General features: G+C 39.4%; 2 protein-coding genes across 2 annotated transcripts in view; both read right to left on the reverse strand.

Moving 5' to 3' along the window:
- LOC127865197 (eukaryotic translation initiation factor 4H-like) overlaps nt 1-21486 on the reverse strand; it is a 394459-nt gene that overhangs the window by 10196 nt on the left and 362777 nt on the right. The gene's annotated exons all lie outside the window — the stretch shown is intronic.
- The window catches only part of LOC127865211 (transducin beta-like protein 2), a 59425-nt gene that overhangs the window by 7449 nt on the left and 30490 nt on the right, over nt 1-21486 (reverse strand). The window contains exon 9 of the mRNA XM_052405207.1: nt 9220-9316. Coding sequence (XP_052261167.1) covers nt 9220-9316 — 97 coding nt within the window. The remainder of the gene's footprint in view (nt 1-9219; nt 9317-21486) is intronic.

Below are 21486 nucleotides of genomic sequence, written 5' to 3' on the forward strand. Positions count from 1 at the left end.
AATGCAGTTAGCCTTACATTTGGTAAAATTTAAATATATTACAAGGGAGGCAAATCTGTAACAATAAATTTAAACTTATTGCATTTGTTTCCCCTGTAGTGTATTACCTCCCCTGTCCTGCTTATATTTATATTAATTAACAAAATTAAACATAAACACAATATTTAACATACAAAATATACAAAAAATCTTATATTCTGATAATATTTTTACTGATTCACTGTATTTTACTAAAAGGATGATGTTTCATTGGACTGATAATTATAGATTTAGAATTACAGACCAGTTGCTTCAGTAATATTGTTCAGAGTGTGCCCTGTTGGCCGCGTAGGCATTCTTAAATTATCATTCAAATGAATGTTTTCACAAAATAGGCAAAAACGAATAAACATGCAAAGTTCAACGAGCTCCTGCGGCCATGTTTTTTGACGAATCAAATTTCTTTGAACAACTTTTTCAGGGGAGCCTTCAAAGGTCATCCCTGTGAAATTGTTTGAAAATCTGATGAGCGGTTTCTGACAAGAAGATTTTTTAAGGTTTTTACCATATATGGTCATGGCAGCCATCTTGGTTATGTGATCAATTCTTTTGTCCCATGACCTAGGGATGCTCCACATGAAATTTAGTTGAAATTGGCTCAATGGTTTAGTAGAAGAAGATGTTTACAAATTGTTTACAGACAGACAGACGGACGGACGGACGCCGGACGCTGAATGATCACAATAGCTCACCCCGAGCTATCGCTCAGGTGAGCTAAAAAGTCAAGGATTGCGCAAAGTCAAGGATTGAAGATTGTCGCAACCCATTAGCTTCCCGGAACTGATGGCGGAAGACGTTTCGGGATAATTATCGATTGCTGGTAATTATTTAATTATCATTAAAACTGTGTAGCTTTGATCTGCTTCTCAAAGGATGACAATTTGCAGTGTTTCTCAAACTGCAACTAACTTCACACCTAATCGAGCGTCTTTTGTCTGCTTGATTGCGCTGTTTTCACAACTCGAATATTTTTAGCACCGACCTGACGAGAAAGCGTCCTCGAATAATTGCCAGTTAATTAGGTGTGAAATGCCTTTCAGGGACCGGCACACGACCTCGAGTTATCGAAAATCGCATGTTTGAATAATCGCGGGTATTTTTATATAGACATTAAAGGAAAATGCTAGGGACTTCCTTTAATGCTCGAGTAATCGCCAGTTTTCGAGAAATCGCTAGCTCGAGTTATTGCAATTCTACTGTAGTGTGAATTCTGTATGCTGGCTTTGACCGAGTCAGAGAGACAGCAAGTGTGACTGCGGTATACATGTATTCTGGCTTTTACGGAGACATAGAGACAGACAGTGTGACTGCTGTATGCTGGCTTTGACCGAGGCAGTGAGACAGATAGTGTGACTGCTGTATGCTGGCTTTGACCGAGGCAGAGAGACAGATAGTGTGACTGCTGTATGCTGGCTTAGACAGAGGCAGGGAGACATATAGTGTGACTGCTGTATGTTGGTTTTGATGGAAGAAGAGAGACAGATAGTGTGACTGCTGAATGTTGGCTTTGATGGAGGAAGAGAGACAGATAGTGCGACCGCTGCAGGGTTCGACAAATCCACTGGCCCGCTCGTAATTACGAGTAGTAATTGGCTCCGGACGAGTGAATATTCCGGCAGCGCTCGTCCTGCAGGGTAGTGGCATTTCTGGCCGAAAAGATCTAAATTTCAAGTTTTAACACATCTTTACCAAACAAAACGTTTAATCGGCGATTTAAAATTAACCGGATGTTAATTTCTCCACACTGTGATAAAATAAGTCCTGTTCCCGTTACGTGTTGATACCGGTATTTTCCATGAATGTATCTTTTACAGTACGGTATAAAGTCTTTTAATACTGCTAAAAAATTCGTCTTAATTCATCACGTCTTTAGATTGAAAGAGTGGCTATTTGCAAGTTTTAATGGACAAAAATGACAAAGAGAAAACTGCCATTTGTACACACAGAGGCTTGTTTGAGTTTAACAAAATGCCTTTTGGACTCTCCAATGCTCCTAAAGTGTAATCATAATGATTGTGACCATGAGGACAAAATGAAAAACAAACAAGTGAAAAGTGTGTTAAAACAGTTTATAAGCTTTATTGAAGCTCGTGAGTTAACAGTTCTATATAAAAACCAATAGAAAGTCACAATAAAACATATTAGTTCTGATTAATTGTAGTTTTTGAATAAATTGCAGGGCAATTACATATTTCAGCTGGGCAAGTGAAAATTCTTAGCTACTCGCCCTGCAGGGCAAGTTGCTGAAAACAATTTTGCCAACCCCTGTGCTGAATGTTGGCTTAGACCAAGACAGAGAGACAGAAAGTGTGACTGCTGTATGCTGGCTTTGACGGAGGCAGAGACAGACAGTGTGACAGCTGTATGCTGGCATTGACAGAGACATAGAGACAGAAAGTGTGACTGCTGTATGCTGGCTTTGACAGAGGCAAAGAGACAGAAAGTGTGACTGCTGTATGCTGGTATTGATGGAGGCAGGGAGACAGATAGTGACTGCTGTATTCTGGCTTTGACCGAGGCAGAGAGGCAGATAGTGTGACTGCTGTATGCTGGCTTTGACAGAGGCAGGGAGACAGATAGCTTGACTGTTGTATGCTGGTTTTGACCGAGGCAGAGAGACAGATAGTGTAACTGCTGTATGCTGGCTTTGACCGAGGCAGAGAGACAGATAGTGTGACTGCTGTTTGCTGGCTTTGACGGAGGCAGAGAGACAGATAGTGTGACTGCTGTATGCTGGCTTTGACCAAGGAAGAGAGACAGAAAGTGTGACTGCTGTATGCTGGCTTTGACGGAGGAAGAGAGACACATAGTTTGACTGCTGTATGCTGGTTTTGACAGAGTAAGAGAGATAGATAGTGTGACTGCTGTATGCTGGCTTTGAAAGAGGTAGAGATACAGATAGTGTGACTGCTGTATGCTGGCTTTGACGGAGGAAGAGAGACACATAGTGTGACTGCTGTATGCTGGTTTTAACCGAGGCCGAGAGACAGATAGTGTGACTGCTGTATGCTGGCTTTGAAAGAGGTAGAGATACAGATAGTGTGACTGCTGTATGCTGGCTTTAAAGGGGCTGAGAGACATATAGTGTGACTGCTGTATGCTGGCTTTGACCGAGGCCGAGAGACAGATAGTGTGACTGCTGTATGCTGGCTTTGAAAGTGGTAGAGATCTACATAGTGTGACTGCTGCATGCTGGTTTTGACGGAGGCAAAGTGACAGATAGTGTGACTTCTGTATGTTGGCTTTGACGGAGGCAGAGAGACAGATAGTGTGACTGCTGTATGCTGGCTTTGACCGAGGCAGAGAGACAGATAGTGTGACTGCTGTATGCTGGCATTGACCGAGGTAGAGAGACAGATAGTGTGATTGCTGTATGCTGCTTTTGACGGAGGTAGAGATACAGATAGTGTGACTGCTGTATGCTGGCTTTGACGGAGGCAGGAAGACAGATAGTGTGACTGCTGTATTCAGGTTTTGACGGAGGAAGAGAGATAGAAAGTTTGACTGCTGTATGCTGGCTTTGACGGAGGAGAGAGACAGATAGTGTGACTGTTGTATGCTGGCTTTAACAGAGGCAGAGAGACAGATAGTGTGACTGCTGTATGCTGGCTTTGACCGAGGAAGAGAGACAGATAGTGTGACTGATGTATGCTGGCTTTGACCGAGGCCGAGAGACAGATAGTGTGACTGCTGTATGCTGGCTTTGAAAGAGGTAGAGCTACAGATAGTGTGACTGCTGTATGCTAGTGTGACTGCTGTATGCTGGCTTTGACCGAGGCAGAGAGACAGATAGTGTGACTGCTGTATGCTGGCTTTGACCGAGGTAGAGAGACAGATTGTGTGACTTCTGTATGCTGGCTTTGACCGAGGCAGAGATACAGATAGTGTGACTGCTGTATGCTGGCTTTGACAGAGGCAAAGAGACAGATAGTGTGACTGCTGTATGCTGGTTTTGAAAGAGGTAGAGATACAGATAGTGTGACTGCTGTATGCTGGCTTTGACGGAGGCAGGGAGACAGAAAGTGTGACTGCTGTATGCTGGCTTTGACGGAGGCAGAGACAGACAGTGTGACAGCTGTATGCTGGCTTTGACAGAGACATAGAGACAGAAAGTGTTACTGCTGTATGCTGGCTTTGACAGAGGCAAAGAGACAGAAAGTGTGACTGCTGTATGCTGGTATTGATGGAGGCAGGGAGACAGATAGTGTGACTGCTGTATTCTGGCTTTGACCGAGGCAGAGAGGCAGATAGTGTGACTGCTGTATGCTGGCTTTGACAGAGGCAGGGAGACAGATAGCTTGACTGTTGTATGCTGGTTTTGACCGAGGCAGAGAGACAGATAGTGTAACTGCTGTATGCTGGCTTTGACCGAGGCAGAGAGACAGATAGTGTGACTGCTGTTTGCTGGCTTTGACGGAGGCAGAGAGACAGATAGTGTGACTGCTGTATGCTGGCTTTGACCGAGGAAGAGAGGCAGAAAGTGTGACTGCTGTATGCTGGCTTTGACGGAGGAAGAGAGACACATAGTTTGACTGCTGTATGCTGGTTTTGACAGAGGAAGAGAGATAGATAGTGTGACTGCTGTATGCTGGCTTTGAAAGAGGTAGAGATACAGATAGTGTGACTGCTGTATGCTGGCTTTGACGGAGGAAGAGAGACACATAGTGTGACTGCTTTATGCTGGTTTTAACCGAGGCCGAGAGACAGATAGTGTGACTGCTGTATGCTGGCTTTGAAAGAGGTAGAGATACAGATAGTGTGACTGCTGTGTGCTGGCTTTAACGGGGCTGAGAGACATATAGTGTGACTGCTGTATGCTGGCTTTGACCGAGGCCGAGAGACAGATAGTGTGACTGCTGTATGCTGGCTTTGAAAGTGGTAGAGATACAGATAGTGTGACTGCTGCATGCTGGTTTTGACGGAGGCAAAGTGACAGATAATGTGACTTCTGTATGTTGGCTTTGATTGAGGCAGAGAGACAGATAGTGTGACTGCTGTATGCTGGCTTTGACCGAGGCAGAGAGACAGATAGTGTGATTGCTGTATGCTGCTTTTGACGGAGGTAGAGATACAGAAAGTGTGACTGCTGTATGCTGGCATTGACCGAGGTAGAGAGACAGATAGTGTGATTGCTGTATGCTGCTTTTGACGGAGGTAGAGATACAGATAGTGTGACTGCTGTATGCTGGCTTTGACGGAGGCAGGAAGACAGATAGTATGACTGCTGTATGCAGGTTTTGACGGAAGAAGAGAGATAGCAAGTTTGACTGCTGTATGCTGGCTTTGACGGAGGAGAGAGACAGATAGTGTGACTGCTGTATGCTAGCTTTAACAGAGGCAGAGAGACAGAAAGTGTGACTGCTGTATGCTGGCTTTGACCGAGGAAGAGAGACAGATAGTGTGACTGATGTATGCTGGATTTGACCGAGGCCGAGATACAGATAGTGTGACTGCTGTATGCTGGCTTTGAAAGAGGTAGAGCTACAGATAGTGTGACTGTTGTATGCTAGTGTGACTGCTGTATGCTGGCTTTGACCGAGGCAGAGAGACAGATAGTGTGACTGCTGTATGCTGGCTTTGACCGAGGTAGAGAGACAGATTGTGTGACTTCTGTATGCTGGCTTTGACCGAGGCAGAGATACAGATAGTGTGACTGCTGTATGCTGGTTTTGAAAGAGGTAGAGATACAGATAGTGTGACTGCTGTATGCTGGCTTTGACGGAGGCAGGGAGACAGATGGTGTGACTGCTGTATGCTGCCTTTGACAGAGGTAGAGATACAGATAGTGTGACTTCTGTATGCTGGCTTTGACGGAGTCAGGAAGACAGATAGTGTGACTGCTGTATGCTGGTTTTGATGGAGAAAGAGAGACAGAAAGTGTGACTGCTGTATGCTGGCTTTGATGGAGGAAGAGAGATAGATAGAGTGAATTCTGTATGCTGGCTTTGACGGAAGCAGAGAGACAGATAGTGTGACTGCTGTATGCTGGTTTTGACGAAGGAAGAGAGACAGATAGATGACTGCATACTGGCTTTGACGGAGGCAGAGAGACAGATGGTGTTACTGCTGTATGCTGGCTTTGACCGAGGCAGAGAGACAGAAAGTGTGACTGCTGTATGCTGGCCTTGACGGAGGCAGAGAGACAGATAGTGTGACTGCTGTATGCTGGCTTTGACAGAGGCAAAGAGACAGATAGTGTGACTGCTGTATGCTGGCTTTGACCGAGGAAGAGAGACAGATAGTGTGACTGATGTATGCTGGCTTTGACCGAGGCCGAGAGACAGATAGTGTGACTGCTGTATGCTGGCTTTGAAAGAGGTAGAGCTACAGATAGTGTGACTGCTGTATGCTAGTGTGACTGCTGTATGCTGGCTTTGACCGAGGCAGAGAGACAGATAGTGTGACTGCTGTATGCTGGCTTTGACCGAGGTAGAGAGACAGATTGTGTGACTTCTGTATGCTGGCTTTAACAGAGGCAGAGAGACAGATAGTGTGACTGCTGTATGCTGGCTTTGACCGAGGAAGAGAGACAGATAGTGTGACTGATGTATGCTGGCTTTGACCGAGGCCGAGAGACAGATAGTGTGACTGCTGTATGCTGGCTTTGAAAGAGGTAGAGCTACAGATAGTGTGACTGCTGTATGCTAGTGTGACTGCTGTATGCTGGCTTTGACCGAGGCAGAGAGACAGATAGTGTGACTGCTGTATGCTGGCTTTGACCGAGGTAGAGAGACAGATTGTGTGACTTCTGTATGCTGGCTTTGACCGAGGCAGAGATACAGATAGTGTGACTGCTGTATGCTGGCTTTGACAGAGGCAAAGAGACAGATAGTGTGACTGCTGTATGCTGGTTTTGAAAGAGGTAGAGAGACAGATAGTGTGACTGCTGTATGCTGGCTTTGAAAGAGGCAGAGAGACAGATAGTGTGACTGCTGTATGCTGGCTTTGAAAGAGGTAGAAAGACAGATAGTGTGACTGCTGTATGCTGGCTTAGATGGAGGCAGGGAGACCGATAGTGCTGTATGCTGGCTTTGACAGAGGTAGAGATACAGATAGTGTGACTGCTGTATGCTGGTTTTGACAGAGGCAGAGAGACAGATAGTGTGACTGCTGTATGCTGGCTTTGACCGAGGCAGAGATACAGATAGTGTGACTGCTGTGTGCTGGGTTTGAAAGAGGTAGACAGACAGATAGTGTGACTGCTGTATGCTGGCTTAGACGGAGGTAGAGAGACAGTTAGTGTGACTGCTGTATGCTGGCTTTGACCGAGGCAGAGAGACAGATAGTGTGACTGCTGTATGCTGGGTTTGAAAGAGGTAGACAGACAGATAGTGTGACTGCTGTATGCTGGCTTAGACGGAGGCAGAGTTACAGATAGTGTGACTGCTGTATGCTGGTTTTGACAGAGGCAGGGAGACAGGTAGTGTGACTGCTGTATGCTGGTTTTGACAGAGGCAGGGAGACAGATAGTGTGACTGCTGTATGCTGGTTTTGACAGAGGCAGAGAGACAGATAGTGTGACTGTTGTATGCTGGCTTTGACAGAGGTAGGGAGACAGATAGTGTGACTGCTGTATGCTGGCTTTGACCGAGGCAGAGAGACAGATAGTGTGAATGCTGTATGCTGGCTTAGACGGAGGCAGAGAGACAGATAGTGTGACTGCTGTATGCTGGCTTAGACGGAGGCAGGGAGACAGATAGTGTGCTGCTGTATGCTGGCTTTGACGGAGGCAGAGAGACAGACAGTGTGACTGCTGTATGCTGGTTTTGACAGAGGCAGAGAGACAGATAGTGTGATTGCTGTATGCTGGCTTTGACAGAGGCAGGGAGACAGATAGTGTGACTGCTGTATGCTGGTTTTGACAGAGGCAGAGAGACAGATAGTGTGACTGCTGTATGCTGGTTTTGACCAAGGCAGAGAGACAGAAAGTGTGACTGCTGTATGCTGGTGTTGACAGAGGCAGAGAGACTGCCGTACGCTGTCTTTTTCAAAGCGGAGCAAATCAACATAAACAACATTGATAGAAACTGACCAAAAATTGTTAATGAAATCATTTATAAACAAGAGATGTGTTTGTCAGAAACACAATGCCCCCTACAGCGCTGCTTTGAAATATTTTTTTGTTTATTATATCCCTTTAAAATATTTAACTTCCCTTGTGAAAATGACCTGTACCTGCCAAATGAAATAAAATAGAAATTATCTCCCTTTAAAGCTTGTTACTTCCCTTGTTTTTTTTTAATTACCTTTGACCTTGAAGGATGACCTTGACCTTGCACAAATCAAAATGGGCAGCTCCATGATGTACACATGCATTCCAAATATCAAGTTGCTATCTTCAATATTGCAAATGTTATGGCCAATGTTAAAGCGTTTGGATGGACGGACAGACAGACGGACGGACAGACAGTTCAACTGCTATTTGCCACCCTACCGGGGGCATAAAAATGTTCAGATGCAATTACAATGTGAACAGAATATCTACAAGTGTAGATGATCTAGTATATTATGGAGTTAATGTCATCATTAATTTCTTGGAGTCAACTTCATTAAGGAATCTAAACAAAATGCTGACAAGTAAACATTTTCTGGAGGTTTTTAAAATGGTGAACATCACTTGCTGATTAATATTGCATGGGTATGCGGTTAAAATTTGTTGTAAACAAGCAAATGCGTTGAATTGATATCCCCCGCAAATATGCTTCTGGACATTAATACCAAGTTTCAATGAAATCCGCCAAAGCACTTCTAAGATATGGCTCTGGACACACAAACAAGCATTTTTTCAACATACAAAGGGCCATAACAATGTTATTAACAGATGGTGTAAAATGCCATTTGACATGCATCATCCTCTTATCCATATATATACTCATACCAAGTTTCAATGAAATCCGCCAAATAATGTCCAAGAAATGGCTCCGGGCAGACGGACTGACGGACTAAAAGATGGACGGACTATGCCAAAATAATATCCCTCCGCCTATGGCGGGGTATAATAAGTCAAAATAATGTACCTTGTACCAACCTGGATCAACACAGAAATGCAAATTAACTGATTAATTTTTTTACATGTCAATTATGAAGCATAACTATGATTTTGTGATAAGGTTCATTACACTGCTAAATCTTTTTCAAAATCAAACTGAAAATCAAGCAATAATCTTAGTATCTGCCCACCTGGCATCAGTAATTTGAGATCTGATCCGTTCCTTCATTGCCTGGCCATTTGCTTTCTTCTCCAGCTCAACCAGCTCTTCTATGGTTGCTTTATAGCCTGAAAACAGAAGAATCCAGTATATGCACCCCATTACTAACATACACAGGTTGATTTCATAGTTACATAGGGCTAGATTTTATTTATATTTAAGAAAGATCAGTACAGCGATCAACAAAACTAACATAGAAAAAACACTATGTTTGCTACAAATGCTCCAGAATTAATGTGAGGTAGGAATAGATTAGGAGATTAAGAATATTAAGAGATTTTTAATACTAATAAAACAAGACTTGGATGCTCACCAAGTCCAAACTCTAAGATTGACCTTGAACTTTGACGTAATTTCTTTTCTAACGTACTTTGATTTAATATAGCATATAAGCTATGTTTATTGTTAAACATGTTGCAATTTTTATGCACATTCTTCAATTTTTAAAATTAAAACAACGTTATGGCTAAATTGGGTGATTTACTGCTGAAAATACGAATCATGCATGCTGCATTTATCATTTTTATTTCAAAAAACCAAATGGAAATCTGTCTATTTCTTGGTATTTTTGCTGTATATAGTTTATCATTAAAAACTAAGTTCAAAATGTTACTAAAATGATACTATTTTGAATTTTATGACACTTTGTTTTTATCCAACCAAATTTCTACTTTGCTGCATGAAACCACTTACATTTCATGTCGCTCTTCCAAAGATAACAAGATATAACAAGAGCACAGCCTTGCGGGTGCAGACCGCTCATCTATTTTTCTTTTTAAAGGTGAAGGAAACTTCAATAAAAAAAGACGGATGGGTGGGGTGGAGAGGGGTGTATAGTGTGGGGGTGTGGTCTTTTATGACATTACCTTCCAAAAATAAGAAAAAAAATAATGCAAAAACAAAATAAAATTAATTAAATTTTTTTGTTTTTTTTGGGGGGGGGGGGGGCATTCTTGGGTGGGATAGTTGGACGGTCTTTCAAAAATAAAATAATAAAAATAAATATTTTTGTTTTTTTAACCATTTTTCAAAAAAACAAAACCATTGGGGAGGGGGGGGGGGGTTGGTTGGGTGTGGTCGGGGGGAGTGGGGGGTATAGTGTGAGGGTGTGGTCATTTATAAATAGATCTTTAGAAAAAAAAAAGAAAAAACAATGGGTTTTTTTGGGGGGTGGGGGGGCATTGGGGATGGTTTGGGTGGAGTCTATTGTAGTATGTCACGCATGAGTTGTTTTGTCAAAGTATCAATCAAAGCTGATCATAAATAACGAAGTCATGGCATTTTTTGCAAAATTTAATTATTTGACCTCAAGAGTCAAGGTCATTCAAAGGTCAAGGTAAAATTCAACTTGCAAGGAACAGTATCCTCATGATAGCATGAAAGTATTTGAAGTTTGAAATCAATAGCCTTGATACTTTAGAAGTAAAGTGGATGAAAACACAAAATTTAACCATATATTCAAAGTTACTAAGTCAAAAAAGGGCCATAATTCCTTCAAAATGAGAACCAGATTTATGCAACTTGTTCCGTACACCCCCCTTATGATTGTTTGTGAGTGTTCCAAGTCTGAAAGCAATAGCTATGATACTTTAGGAGTAAAGCGGCCCAAAACACAAAACTTAAAGAAATTTTCAATTTTCTAAGTATAAAGGGGCCATAATTCTGTCAAAATGCCAGTCAGAGTTACATAACTTTGCCTGCACAGTCCCCTTATGATAGTAAGTAAGTGTCGCAAGTATGAAAGCAATAGCTTTGATACTTTAGGAATAAAGTGGACCTAAACACAAAACTTAACCAAATTTTCAATTTTCTAAGTATAAAAGGGCACATAATTCTGTCAAAATGCACGCCAGAGTTATCTAACTTTGCCTGCCCAGTCCCCTCATGATAGTAAGTAAGTGTACCAAGTTAGAATGCAATAGCTTTGATGCTTAATGAGAAAAGTGGACCTAAACACAAAACTTAACCAAATATTCAATTTTCTAAGTATAAAAAGGGCACATAATTCTGTCAAAATGCACGCCAGAGTTATCTTACTTTGCCTGCCCAGTCCCCTCATGATAGTAAGTAAGTGCACCAAGTTTGAATGCAATAGCTTTGATACTTTATGAGAAAAGTGGACCTAAACACAAAACTTAACCGGCCGCCGACGCCAAGGTGATGACAATAGCTCATTTTTTTTTTTCAAAAAATAGATGAGTTAAGAATAAATGTCTGTAAAAGAATACTTATTTCATCTTGTTTAAACTTTAAACACCTTTACTGCATCTGTACACACCAACTGCATGCCCATATTAGGAAATCTGGATGAATTATGGAATTTTCATATACCCCAGGTGTCAAAAAAACTGGACAAAAGCCGAGCATGGGGGTGGTTTTGAAAAAATCAGTATATTTTTTTAAAGAGCATGGGGAGCCTACCTAAAAGTTTGCATGTAGTTCAGTGAAATGATGCTGATTAAGAAAATAATACATTTGATTATATTTGGAAAGATGCCCATTATGGGTGCGCTACCTTAAGGTAGGAAGATTGTCCTTTACATTGACACGTCAGCTAATATTGGTTTATATTTTTTGCTGGTTTACATTTCTGTTATTTCAGAATCCATTAATATATGGCAAACTTTTGGCTGAGAAAAGATGGCATGTTATTTTATGTAAAAATTTGATATTTGTGTGACATTGGGAACCAGGTGTTAAAATTAACTAAACTTGGTATCCAATGGTGAACATTTATGCCAACCAATACGATATATTAATTTTCACAAGTAATCATGTTTATATTATACATTGTTATTAAAATGAAGCATGGAATTGAACATGTGTTACATACTCTGTGACTTTTTCATGATTAAATGTCACTGCCAATAAGGTATCATATTACTTTCAGGTTATATCATATGATCTGTCTGTGATATTATATGACTTGCATATGATATAATGTTTTGTATGTAATATTATTTGTTTTGCTTGTGATCATATGTGTTTTGCTTGAGTATGTATGTCATGCATATGGTATTAGTTGTCTTGATTGAGATATTAAATCTTGATTGAGATATTAATGTCTTTGATGTAATATTATATGTCTTGTATGTGAAAATGTATGTCTTGATTGTGATATAATATGGACTGCATATGAAATAATTATGTAATAAAATATCAAAGGCAAGCCATATAGTATGATTTCCTGTGATTTAAAATACCTGCTTCTGATATTTTATGACTCGTATGTAATATGTAACATCATAGAGAACAGCATGACCAATACCAGTACAGACATCACCATGAAAGGTGAGAAGCAACAAGAAGTTACCAGCTTCAAGCACTTGAGCGCAAGCCTGTCCAAGGAAGGTACCAGAACCGCTGATGTCCGAATAAGAATTGCCATGGTGACCACAGCCCTGGCCAGACAGAGCAGGTTGTGGACAAGCAGTTCCATCAGCTTCCCTAAATAGTAAAGACTCGACAAGTCCCTGGTAGTCTCAACCCTACTCTATGGCTGCGAGACCTGGACGCTTCACGTAGACACAAATGCAGGATACAGTCGTGCAGTGCTTTCCACAGGATGTATTTAAGACGCACCAAGGCCGTTCGCAGAGGGGTGGGAGGATGTAGGGAGTGTATCCTTCTCTGTACGTCATTTTGTTTACATTTATTTATGACATTTTTTTGGTGCATTATGATTCTTCATGAAAAAAAGAAGTACAGTCATGGATTCCAACATTTGTTCAATGGTTTTCACTAGGGATAGCAACAGTTATTCGGTTAACCGGTTATCATTTTCTTAAGGAGATTAACCGGTTACAAAATTAATATTCGGTTATTCTTGCAGAAAACACAATTTTTGGTTTAACGCAATAAATGCTTAAATCGTTAGTTTTGTTTTACTTCATTTCACTGTATTGGCTAATCCGCTTATCTTATCGCAAATTATCGGCAATTACCACCCCGTGATGCCCCCCCTGTGGATCAAAAGCGATTAGAGTTGTAGACCATCAGGGTGCAGTGTATTTATGAACAGGCACGCGAGCAATTAGCACCTACTCTGCAGTGTGTTTGTTTAGCACTTTACATTCTATTGTGCCATTGTGTTGACTACAATTGCTTGATAAAATCAATCAAGCTGGACACTGCCATTACACCCGATCACTGTTGTTTTATCAACTATTGCAAACTTAAACGCCCGAATAAAGACAATGAGAACCACTATGCCCATTGCACATACATGCCAGTAGTTTTCGGGTCCAAATCGGGACAGTCCATTAAAAATGTCGGGACATTTGACCAAAAAGCAGGACACCTAAAACGATCAATCATGCCACCTTTACTGAAGTCAGTAATCAGCTAATTACTTACAAAACCTCATAATTTCTGGCAAATATTGATGAATATGTGTTTAGAATTGCATGTACACAGACGTTCTCCATTTTCCGGAAGTAAACAAACATGTGCACTATGCAGATGAACCCATTTGTGACTAAGGCAACGTTCAACGGGATGTGCGCACATCGAGCACTGTTTTTATTCAACCAATCATCCATTCACTCTAAATTTAGATTGATGCAATTTGTACAAATTATTTTCTGAAAATCAGCCAAAAACGAAAGTAAATTTATGTCTCTGGTATCGGTCAGCGTTCGATTTGTTTGACATATAATACACCGAGTACCGCGTAATAATAGTATCTTTGGACTTGATTTGGGCCATGAAATACAAAAGCAATCTGCTTAATGCACTACGATGCATCTATCCCTAGCAATTAACGACCCTTATCATAAAAATACCCTGGTGTGAATGCCCGATAAAATCAATAATTTGCCGATATATCGCTGATAATGTGTCAAAAACAACACTGGATCACTCGACTAGTAGAATAATAATATCTGATATGGTTTGTTAATAGGGGGCAATAAAGGGATTAGCGATGGTAATTAAAGCCAGATGTAGCTTGAATAGGGAATTTCATTGTGAACTTAAAGAGCGTATATCGTTTTGTTTGAATGTCGGGACAAATAGTTTTACATCGGGACACCGGTACAAACACCCCAAAAGCAGGACTGTCCCGCCAAGATCGGGACGTCTGTCATGTATGCCATTGCAAAATATATTTAGGCAAATTGACAATTGTTAATATGATCATAGGTGCTACCTAATTTACGGGCAAAAGCTTTATAAGTTTTTTTGATAACCATGCATTTTTAATAAATATATGGACATGATTGTGTTCAAAATATTATAATTGTTGCAATAATAAAGTAATGCATAAAAAAAAATCAATCTTAAAACGAGTTACATGTTCCAAGCTTAAAGATCTAGCATCTTATAATTTTTTTTGTTTTCTAGCCACAGGAATTTATAGCTGGTTCGGTGTCTGCGGTATAGTGGATGGGGTGTCTGCTAACTGGCTTAGTCACTGGGAGGTCTCTGTATTGATCCCTTAAGTGGGAGCATTCTTTAGATAACCCTAAAGACATACTATGGCGTACCATTGGGGTTGAAAGTCAAGAAGACCTACAAGGTAAAAAGAGAAATGTACGTCCAAGTACAATAATTGTACGTCGACATAAATATAAAATACACTTCGAAGTATATATTTGTATGTCATAGTACAATTTGTACTTCGACATACATGTTTGTTAGTTTCGACGTACACATTTTCTGAACAGCCAATCAAAACACTAGTCTCTTGAGCCGCTTTTCCTTCAGATTTGTGCATAATAAATGTTTAAAATCTCTTTTTTAATTGAGGACAAAATGAATAAAAATATCAGAATGGCAAAAAAAAAACAAGTCATAGAAGTTTCAAGTATTTAATGCATTGAAATAGGTTATATACAAATTTGAAGATGATTCAATTGTTACCTTTTTTAAATTAAAATTATTCAGCATATTGTGAGTATTTATTGATCATGCGGGGCAGAGTATCACGACCGTTCTGAGCATTACTGTGTAGGAAATTGCCAACGGTAACCAAACAGTTACCAAGCATTAAACGGATAAATAATGTATAATAACCTTCCCGTTGGTCGTATTTTGTGATAACCATAACTTGCATAAGTCAGAGGTTAATTCCGCCACGCCAGGTCAATAAATATGCACAATATCTATGAGTTAGCGGTTGATAGTCGCATAATTTTGTATATATTATTATAATAATAATGTTTAATAAATATGCACAATATCTATGAGTAAGCGGTCGATAGTCGCATAATTAAGTATAAATAATAATAATGTTTAATGTCAAATATCTCTAAAAGCAACAGATGTAAGGTGTCTTCTGATTGGCTAACACTCAAGGGTCGGTGAAAATTACAAAGTACATTTCTCGTTCTACCTAGTAGGTCTTGTAGACTTTCGACGTCATGGTACGTCATATAGACACTAAGTACTGGTCCTACCCAGGAAACAGTTTGTTTCATCAAATGTCTCAATTCAACTTGACAGCTTGCTAAAGCAGTTGCATTTAGCATACAGTACACTGATTTAACATAAACAAAATCATGTGATGTGTCGAATCAATTTTGATTGACAAATTTGACAGGATTTTTTTTAATCCAATAAGTTTTAGACTGTCAAATAACACACACTATGTATTGAACGCCATACATGAAGCTTTCGTCTGTATATCACTGACTTCATCCGAAGAATGATTTCTACTGTTGGGAAACGTTTACACCACTAATTGTCTTCTTATTTATTATCAATGTATAATTATGTGTAACAGCATAACAACATACTTGTTTCGCAATTAAAATATTTAATAAATACAGGTACTGTGAAACCATTATATATCGTCAGGCATTAATTTTCGTATATTTCGTCAGTCGACCGATTGACGAATTCAAGATCCTAACGAACAATTATGTCCCATATTTGAACAAATTGAGACTGAATTACCAAAGGCATGAGGCACTAAAATCCAACCTAATCCACGAATACAGACTCTGTCTGTTACGTAATCAAGATAAATCCGGTTTTGACACAAAATTGTGTAGATTACACAGTGTACTTAACTGACACGTGACATTGCTCTAAAACGCGAAAGCAGTACAGCTGTATCGACTGCGTCGACTTCGTTTAGGTACAATTGTAATGATAAGCGCTAATTGTTATCAACTTTATTAACCATTGTGTGTATTGTGTTTTTCAGAGTTGTTGCAGGAGATTATACAGCCTCCACGCACCGGATCAGAGACAATAAACACAATTAAAAGATGATGATGTATATACTTACCGTATATACATTATCCGCATTGATTACAAATAAATACAGAATATTTTAATTTGTGTTTGGTTGTTTGCGTTTAACTACAATACAGGTGTAAAAATAGCTTGTGCTTCGTTTTATGGGCTATCGATCTTTTTAATCATTGACATCTTTTACAAGTTTTACGATACATGTTTCAAATAATTGTTACTTGTAGCAATTGAAAACGTAATTAGCTGTCATGACGATTAGTTCCAACCAAACATAGGGAAATTGTTTTCAGAAATTCACTTTTATTTTTTGCGCGATTTTCAGGAAATCCCCTGAAAGCACGTGTTTCGAATGACTGAGTATGGCGCAATAAAACATTGATTTGTATCCTATTGCATTCAATCTAATTTAAACTCACTCGTCCATTGGTTGTTACAATTAAATCTGAACTTTGCCGTATGAAACCGCTTTCCCATAATGCACTGTTAATTTTACACTTCCGAAAATTGTTGTACTTAAAGTGATCAAATATTTACGATGCAAAACTCTTGAAACTTCATTGAAAACTGACCAAATAGTTTGCTAACACTAATTTTAACCAAAAATCTTCGCACCTTCTCTAATTTGCGCCGATAAAGGTAAGATTGTTATTAGTTTGGCCATGATAATAAATGAATAAGACCAATCCGCAACTGGTTTCACTGTTTCAAACCCGGGTTTCAAACACTCGTTAACGGTTATTCAGTCCCACTAATCCGCTAATCATAATAATGATACACTAATGGGGCAATTACTGATCACCTGATAACAAAAGACTAGTATATTGACATGTGACAAACAGGCCCCAACTCCTGCAAGTGACTCTCAAGTGTCCTCCCTCTTTCCCCACTACGATTTTTCGCAACCGCGATATATTTCCGACAAACAAATCGGATACTGACCGAAGCATTTTATTTTCAAAGTCATGAATTGGCGAATTTAAGTGCTGACGAAAATGTCATGTTTATAACAAGAGCACCGCCTTGCGGGTGCAGACCGCTCATCTATTTTCTTTTTAAAGGTGAAGGGACTCTCATTTTCAATCACAAAGGAGGGAGGAGTGGAGTGAAGAGGGGTGTATAGTGTGGGGTTGTGGACATTTATTACATTATCTTCCAAAAAAAGCGAAAAAAAAAAAAAAAAAAAAAAAATGGGGGGGGGTTTGGGTGCGATGGTTGGACGGTATTTCAAACATAACCGTTTTTAAAAAAAAATGGGGGGGGGGGGGGGGGGTATAGTGTGAGGGTGTGGTGATAATTTGTGAGATGATCTTAAAAAAAAAAAAAAAAAAAAAAAAAAAAGTCAAAAAAAAAAATTGGGGGTGGGGGGGGGTGGGGGGGGGGGGGGGGTGGGGGGGGTATAGTGTGAGGGTGTGGTGGTCATTTGTGAGATGATCTTAAAAAAAAAAAAAAAAATATATAAAAAAATTAGGGGGGGGGGAGGGGGGGGAGGGCACGGGGGATGGTTTGGGTGAAGTCTATTGTGGTATGTCAGGTAAGAGTAGTTTCATCAAAGTATCAATCAAATCTAATCATAAATAAAGAAGTTATGGCAATTTTAGCAAAATTTAATAATTTGACCTTGAGAGTCAAGGTCATTCAAAGGTCAAAGTAAAATTCAAGTTGCCAGGTACAGTAACCTCATGATAGCATGTAAGTATTTGAAGTTTGAAAGCAATAGCCTTGATACTTCGAGTGGATCGAAACACAAAATTTAACCATATATTAAAAGTTACTAAGTCAAAAAAGGGCCATAATTCCGTAACAATGACAACCAGAGTTATGCAACTTGTCCTTTTACTGTACCCTTATGATAGTTTGTGAGTGTTCCAAGTTTGAAAGCAATATCTATGATACTTTAGGGGTAAAGTGGACCAAAACATAAATCTTAACCAAATTTTCAATTTTCTAAGTATAAAGGGCCCATAATTCCGTCCAAATGCCAGTCAGAGTTACATAACTTTGCCTGCACCGTCCCCTTATGATAGTTCATAAATCTTGCAAGTATGAAAGCAATAGCTTTGATACTGTAGGAATAAAGTGGACCTAAACACAAAACTTAATCAAATTTTCAATTTTCTAAGTATAAAAAGGGCACATAATTCTGTCAAAATGCCAGTCAGAGTTACATTACTTTGCCTGCACAGTCCCCTTATGATAGTTAGTAAGTGTTGCAAGTATGAAAGCAATAGCTTTGATGCTTAAGGAACAAGAGCACCGCCTTGCGGGTGCAGACCGCTCATCTATTTTCTTTTTAAAGGTGAAGGGACTCTCATTTTCAAATCACAAAGGAAGGGAGGAGTGGAGTGAAGAGGGGTGTATAGTGTGGGGTTGTGGACATTTATTACATTATCTTCCAAAAAGCGAAAAAAAAAAAAAAAAAAAAAAAAAAAAAATCGGGGGGGGGGGGGGGGGGGGGGGGGGGGGGGGTTGGGGGGGGCGAAAAATGGGGGGGGGGGGGTTGGTGTTTGGGTGCGATGGTTAGATATTCAAACCATAACAGTTTTAAAAAAAATGGGAGGGGGGGGGGGGTCTAGTGTGAGGGTGTGGTGGTAATTTGTGAGATGATCTTAAAAAAAAAAAAAAAAAAAAAAAAAATTGGGGTGGGGGGGTGGGGGGGGGTGGGGAGTATAGTGTGAGGGTGTGGTGGTCATTTGTGAGATGATCTTAAAAAAAAAAAAAAAAAAAAAAAAAAAACAAATAGGGGGGGAAGGGGGGAGGGGGGGGGGGGAGGGCACGGGGGATGGTTTGGGTGGAGTCTATTGTGGTATGTCAGGTAAGAGTAGTTTCATCAAAGTATCAATCAAATCTAATCATAAATAAAGAAGTTATGGCAATTTTAGCAAAATTTAATAATTTGACCTTGAGAGTCAAGGTCATTCAAAGGTCAAAGTAAAATTCAAGTTGCCAGGTACAGTAACCTCATGATAGCATGTAAGTATTTGAAGTTTGAAAGCAATAGCCTTGATACTTAAGAAGTAAAGTGGATCGAAACACAAAATTTAACCATATATTCAAAGTTACTAAGTCAAAAAAGGGCCATAATTCCGTAACAATGACAACCAGAGTTATGCAACTTGTCCTTTTACTGTACCCTTATGACAGTTTGTGAGTGTTCCAAGTATGAAAGCAATATCTATGATACTTTAGGGGTAAAGTGGACCAAAACATAAATCTTAACCAAATTTTCAATTTTCTAAGTATAAAGGGCAAATAATTCCGTCCAAATGCCAGTCAGAGTTACATAACTTTGCCTGCACGGTCCCCTTATGATAGTTCATAAATCTTGCAAGTATGAAAGCAATAGCTTTGATACTGTAGGAATAAAGTGGACCTAAACACAAAACTTAATCAAATTTTCAATTTTCTAAGTATAAAAAGGGCACATAATTCTGTCAAAATGCCAGTCAGAGTTACATTACTTTGCCTGCACAGTCCCCTTATGATAGTTAGTAAGTGTTGCAAGTATGAAAGCAATAGCTTTGATGCTTAAGGAATAAAATGAACCTAAACACAAAACTTAACCAAAATTGTCAATTTTCTAAGTATAAAAAGGGCACATAATCCTGTCAAAATGCATGCCAGAGTTATCTAACTTTGCCTGCCCAGTCCCCTCATGATAGTAAGTAAGTGTACCAAGTTTGAATGCAATAGCATTGATACTTACTGAGAAAAGTGGAACTAAACGCAAAACTTAACCAAAATTTTCAATTTTTTAAGTATAAAAAGGGCACATAATTCTGTCAAAATGCATGCCAGAGTTATCTAACCTAGCCTGCCCAGTCCCCTCATGATAGTAAGTAAGTGTACCATGTTTGAATGCAATAGCATTGATACTTTCTGAGAAAAGTGGACCTAAACGCAAAACTTAACCGGACGCCGACGCCAACGCCAACGCCAACGCCGACGCCAAGGTGATGACAATAGCTCATAATTTTTTTTCAAAAAATAGATGAGCTAATAAAATGGACCTAAACACAAAACTTAACCAAAATTGTCAATTTTCTAAGTATAAAAAGGGCACATAATTCTGTCAAAATGCATGCCAGAGTTATCTAACTTTGCCTGCCCAGTCCCCTCATGATAGTAAGTAAGTGTACCAAGTTTGAATGCAATAGCATTGATACTTACTGAGAAAAGTGGAACTAAACGCAAAACTTAACCAAAATTTTCAATTTTTTAAGTATAAAAAGGGCACATAATTCTGTCAAAATGCACGCCAGAGTTATCTAACTTTGCCTGCCCAGTCCCCTCATGATAGTAAGTAAGTGTACCAAGTTTGAATGCAATAGCATTGATACTTTCTGAGAAAAGTGGACCTAAACGCAAAACTAACCGGACGCCGACGCCAACGCCGACGCCAAGGTGATGACAATAGCTCATAATTTTTTTTCAAAAAATAGATGAGCTAAAAATGACGAAATTTCGTGCTGGCGAAAATAAATGATTTCACAGTATCTTGCAGGTTTCTTTTTTTTTTCGCAAACTATTGTTGAATAGTTTAAATTTTGTCGCCACTAAAAAACTAGCCATTTTGTAGCAATTCTAAAATCACAGTCTAAACTGCATACACTTAGCTCTATAGTTACAATTTGAATGCAAATATTAGAATGCATCATGTTATATCATCCATATTTTTTTATTTAAATGTTCAAATAACACATAACACAGTTCATATATAAAAAGGTATGTGGTATTGTGTGGAGATACAAAACACTTCACATCATTTATTTGCACATAAAATAATAGTTACAAAATAAGAAATACTAAAAGAATGTCATCAACCTACAGTACAAGAATATTAACGTATATGAAATTAAAAAGTGGTGTTATTGTATTACCTTTTACAAAATTAACATTGCTGGTTTTGTACTAGCCATAAAACATTTATCATGGATTAACAAGTAACAACCAATTTATTTATTACACAATAGAACGGAAATCATTTTAATTGCATTATGCATTTACTAAACAAGCTATTTGCTACTGTTTAGAATTACAC

This window comes from Dreissena polymorpha, chromosome 1 (assembly GCF_020536995.1).
Source record: "Dreissena polymorpha isolate Duluth1 chromosome 1, UMN_Dpol_1.0, whole genome shotgun sequence".
Classification (NCBI taxonomy): domain Eukaryota; kingdom Metazoa; phylum Mollusca; class Bivalvia; order Myida; family Dreissenidae; genus Dreissena; species Dreissena polymorpha.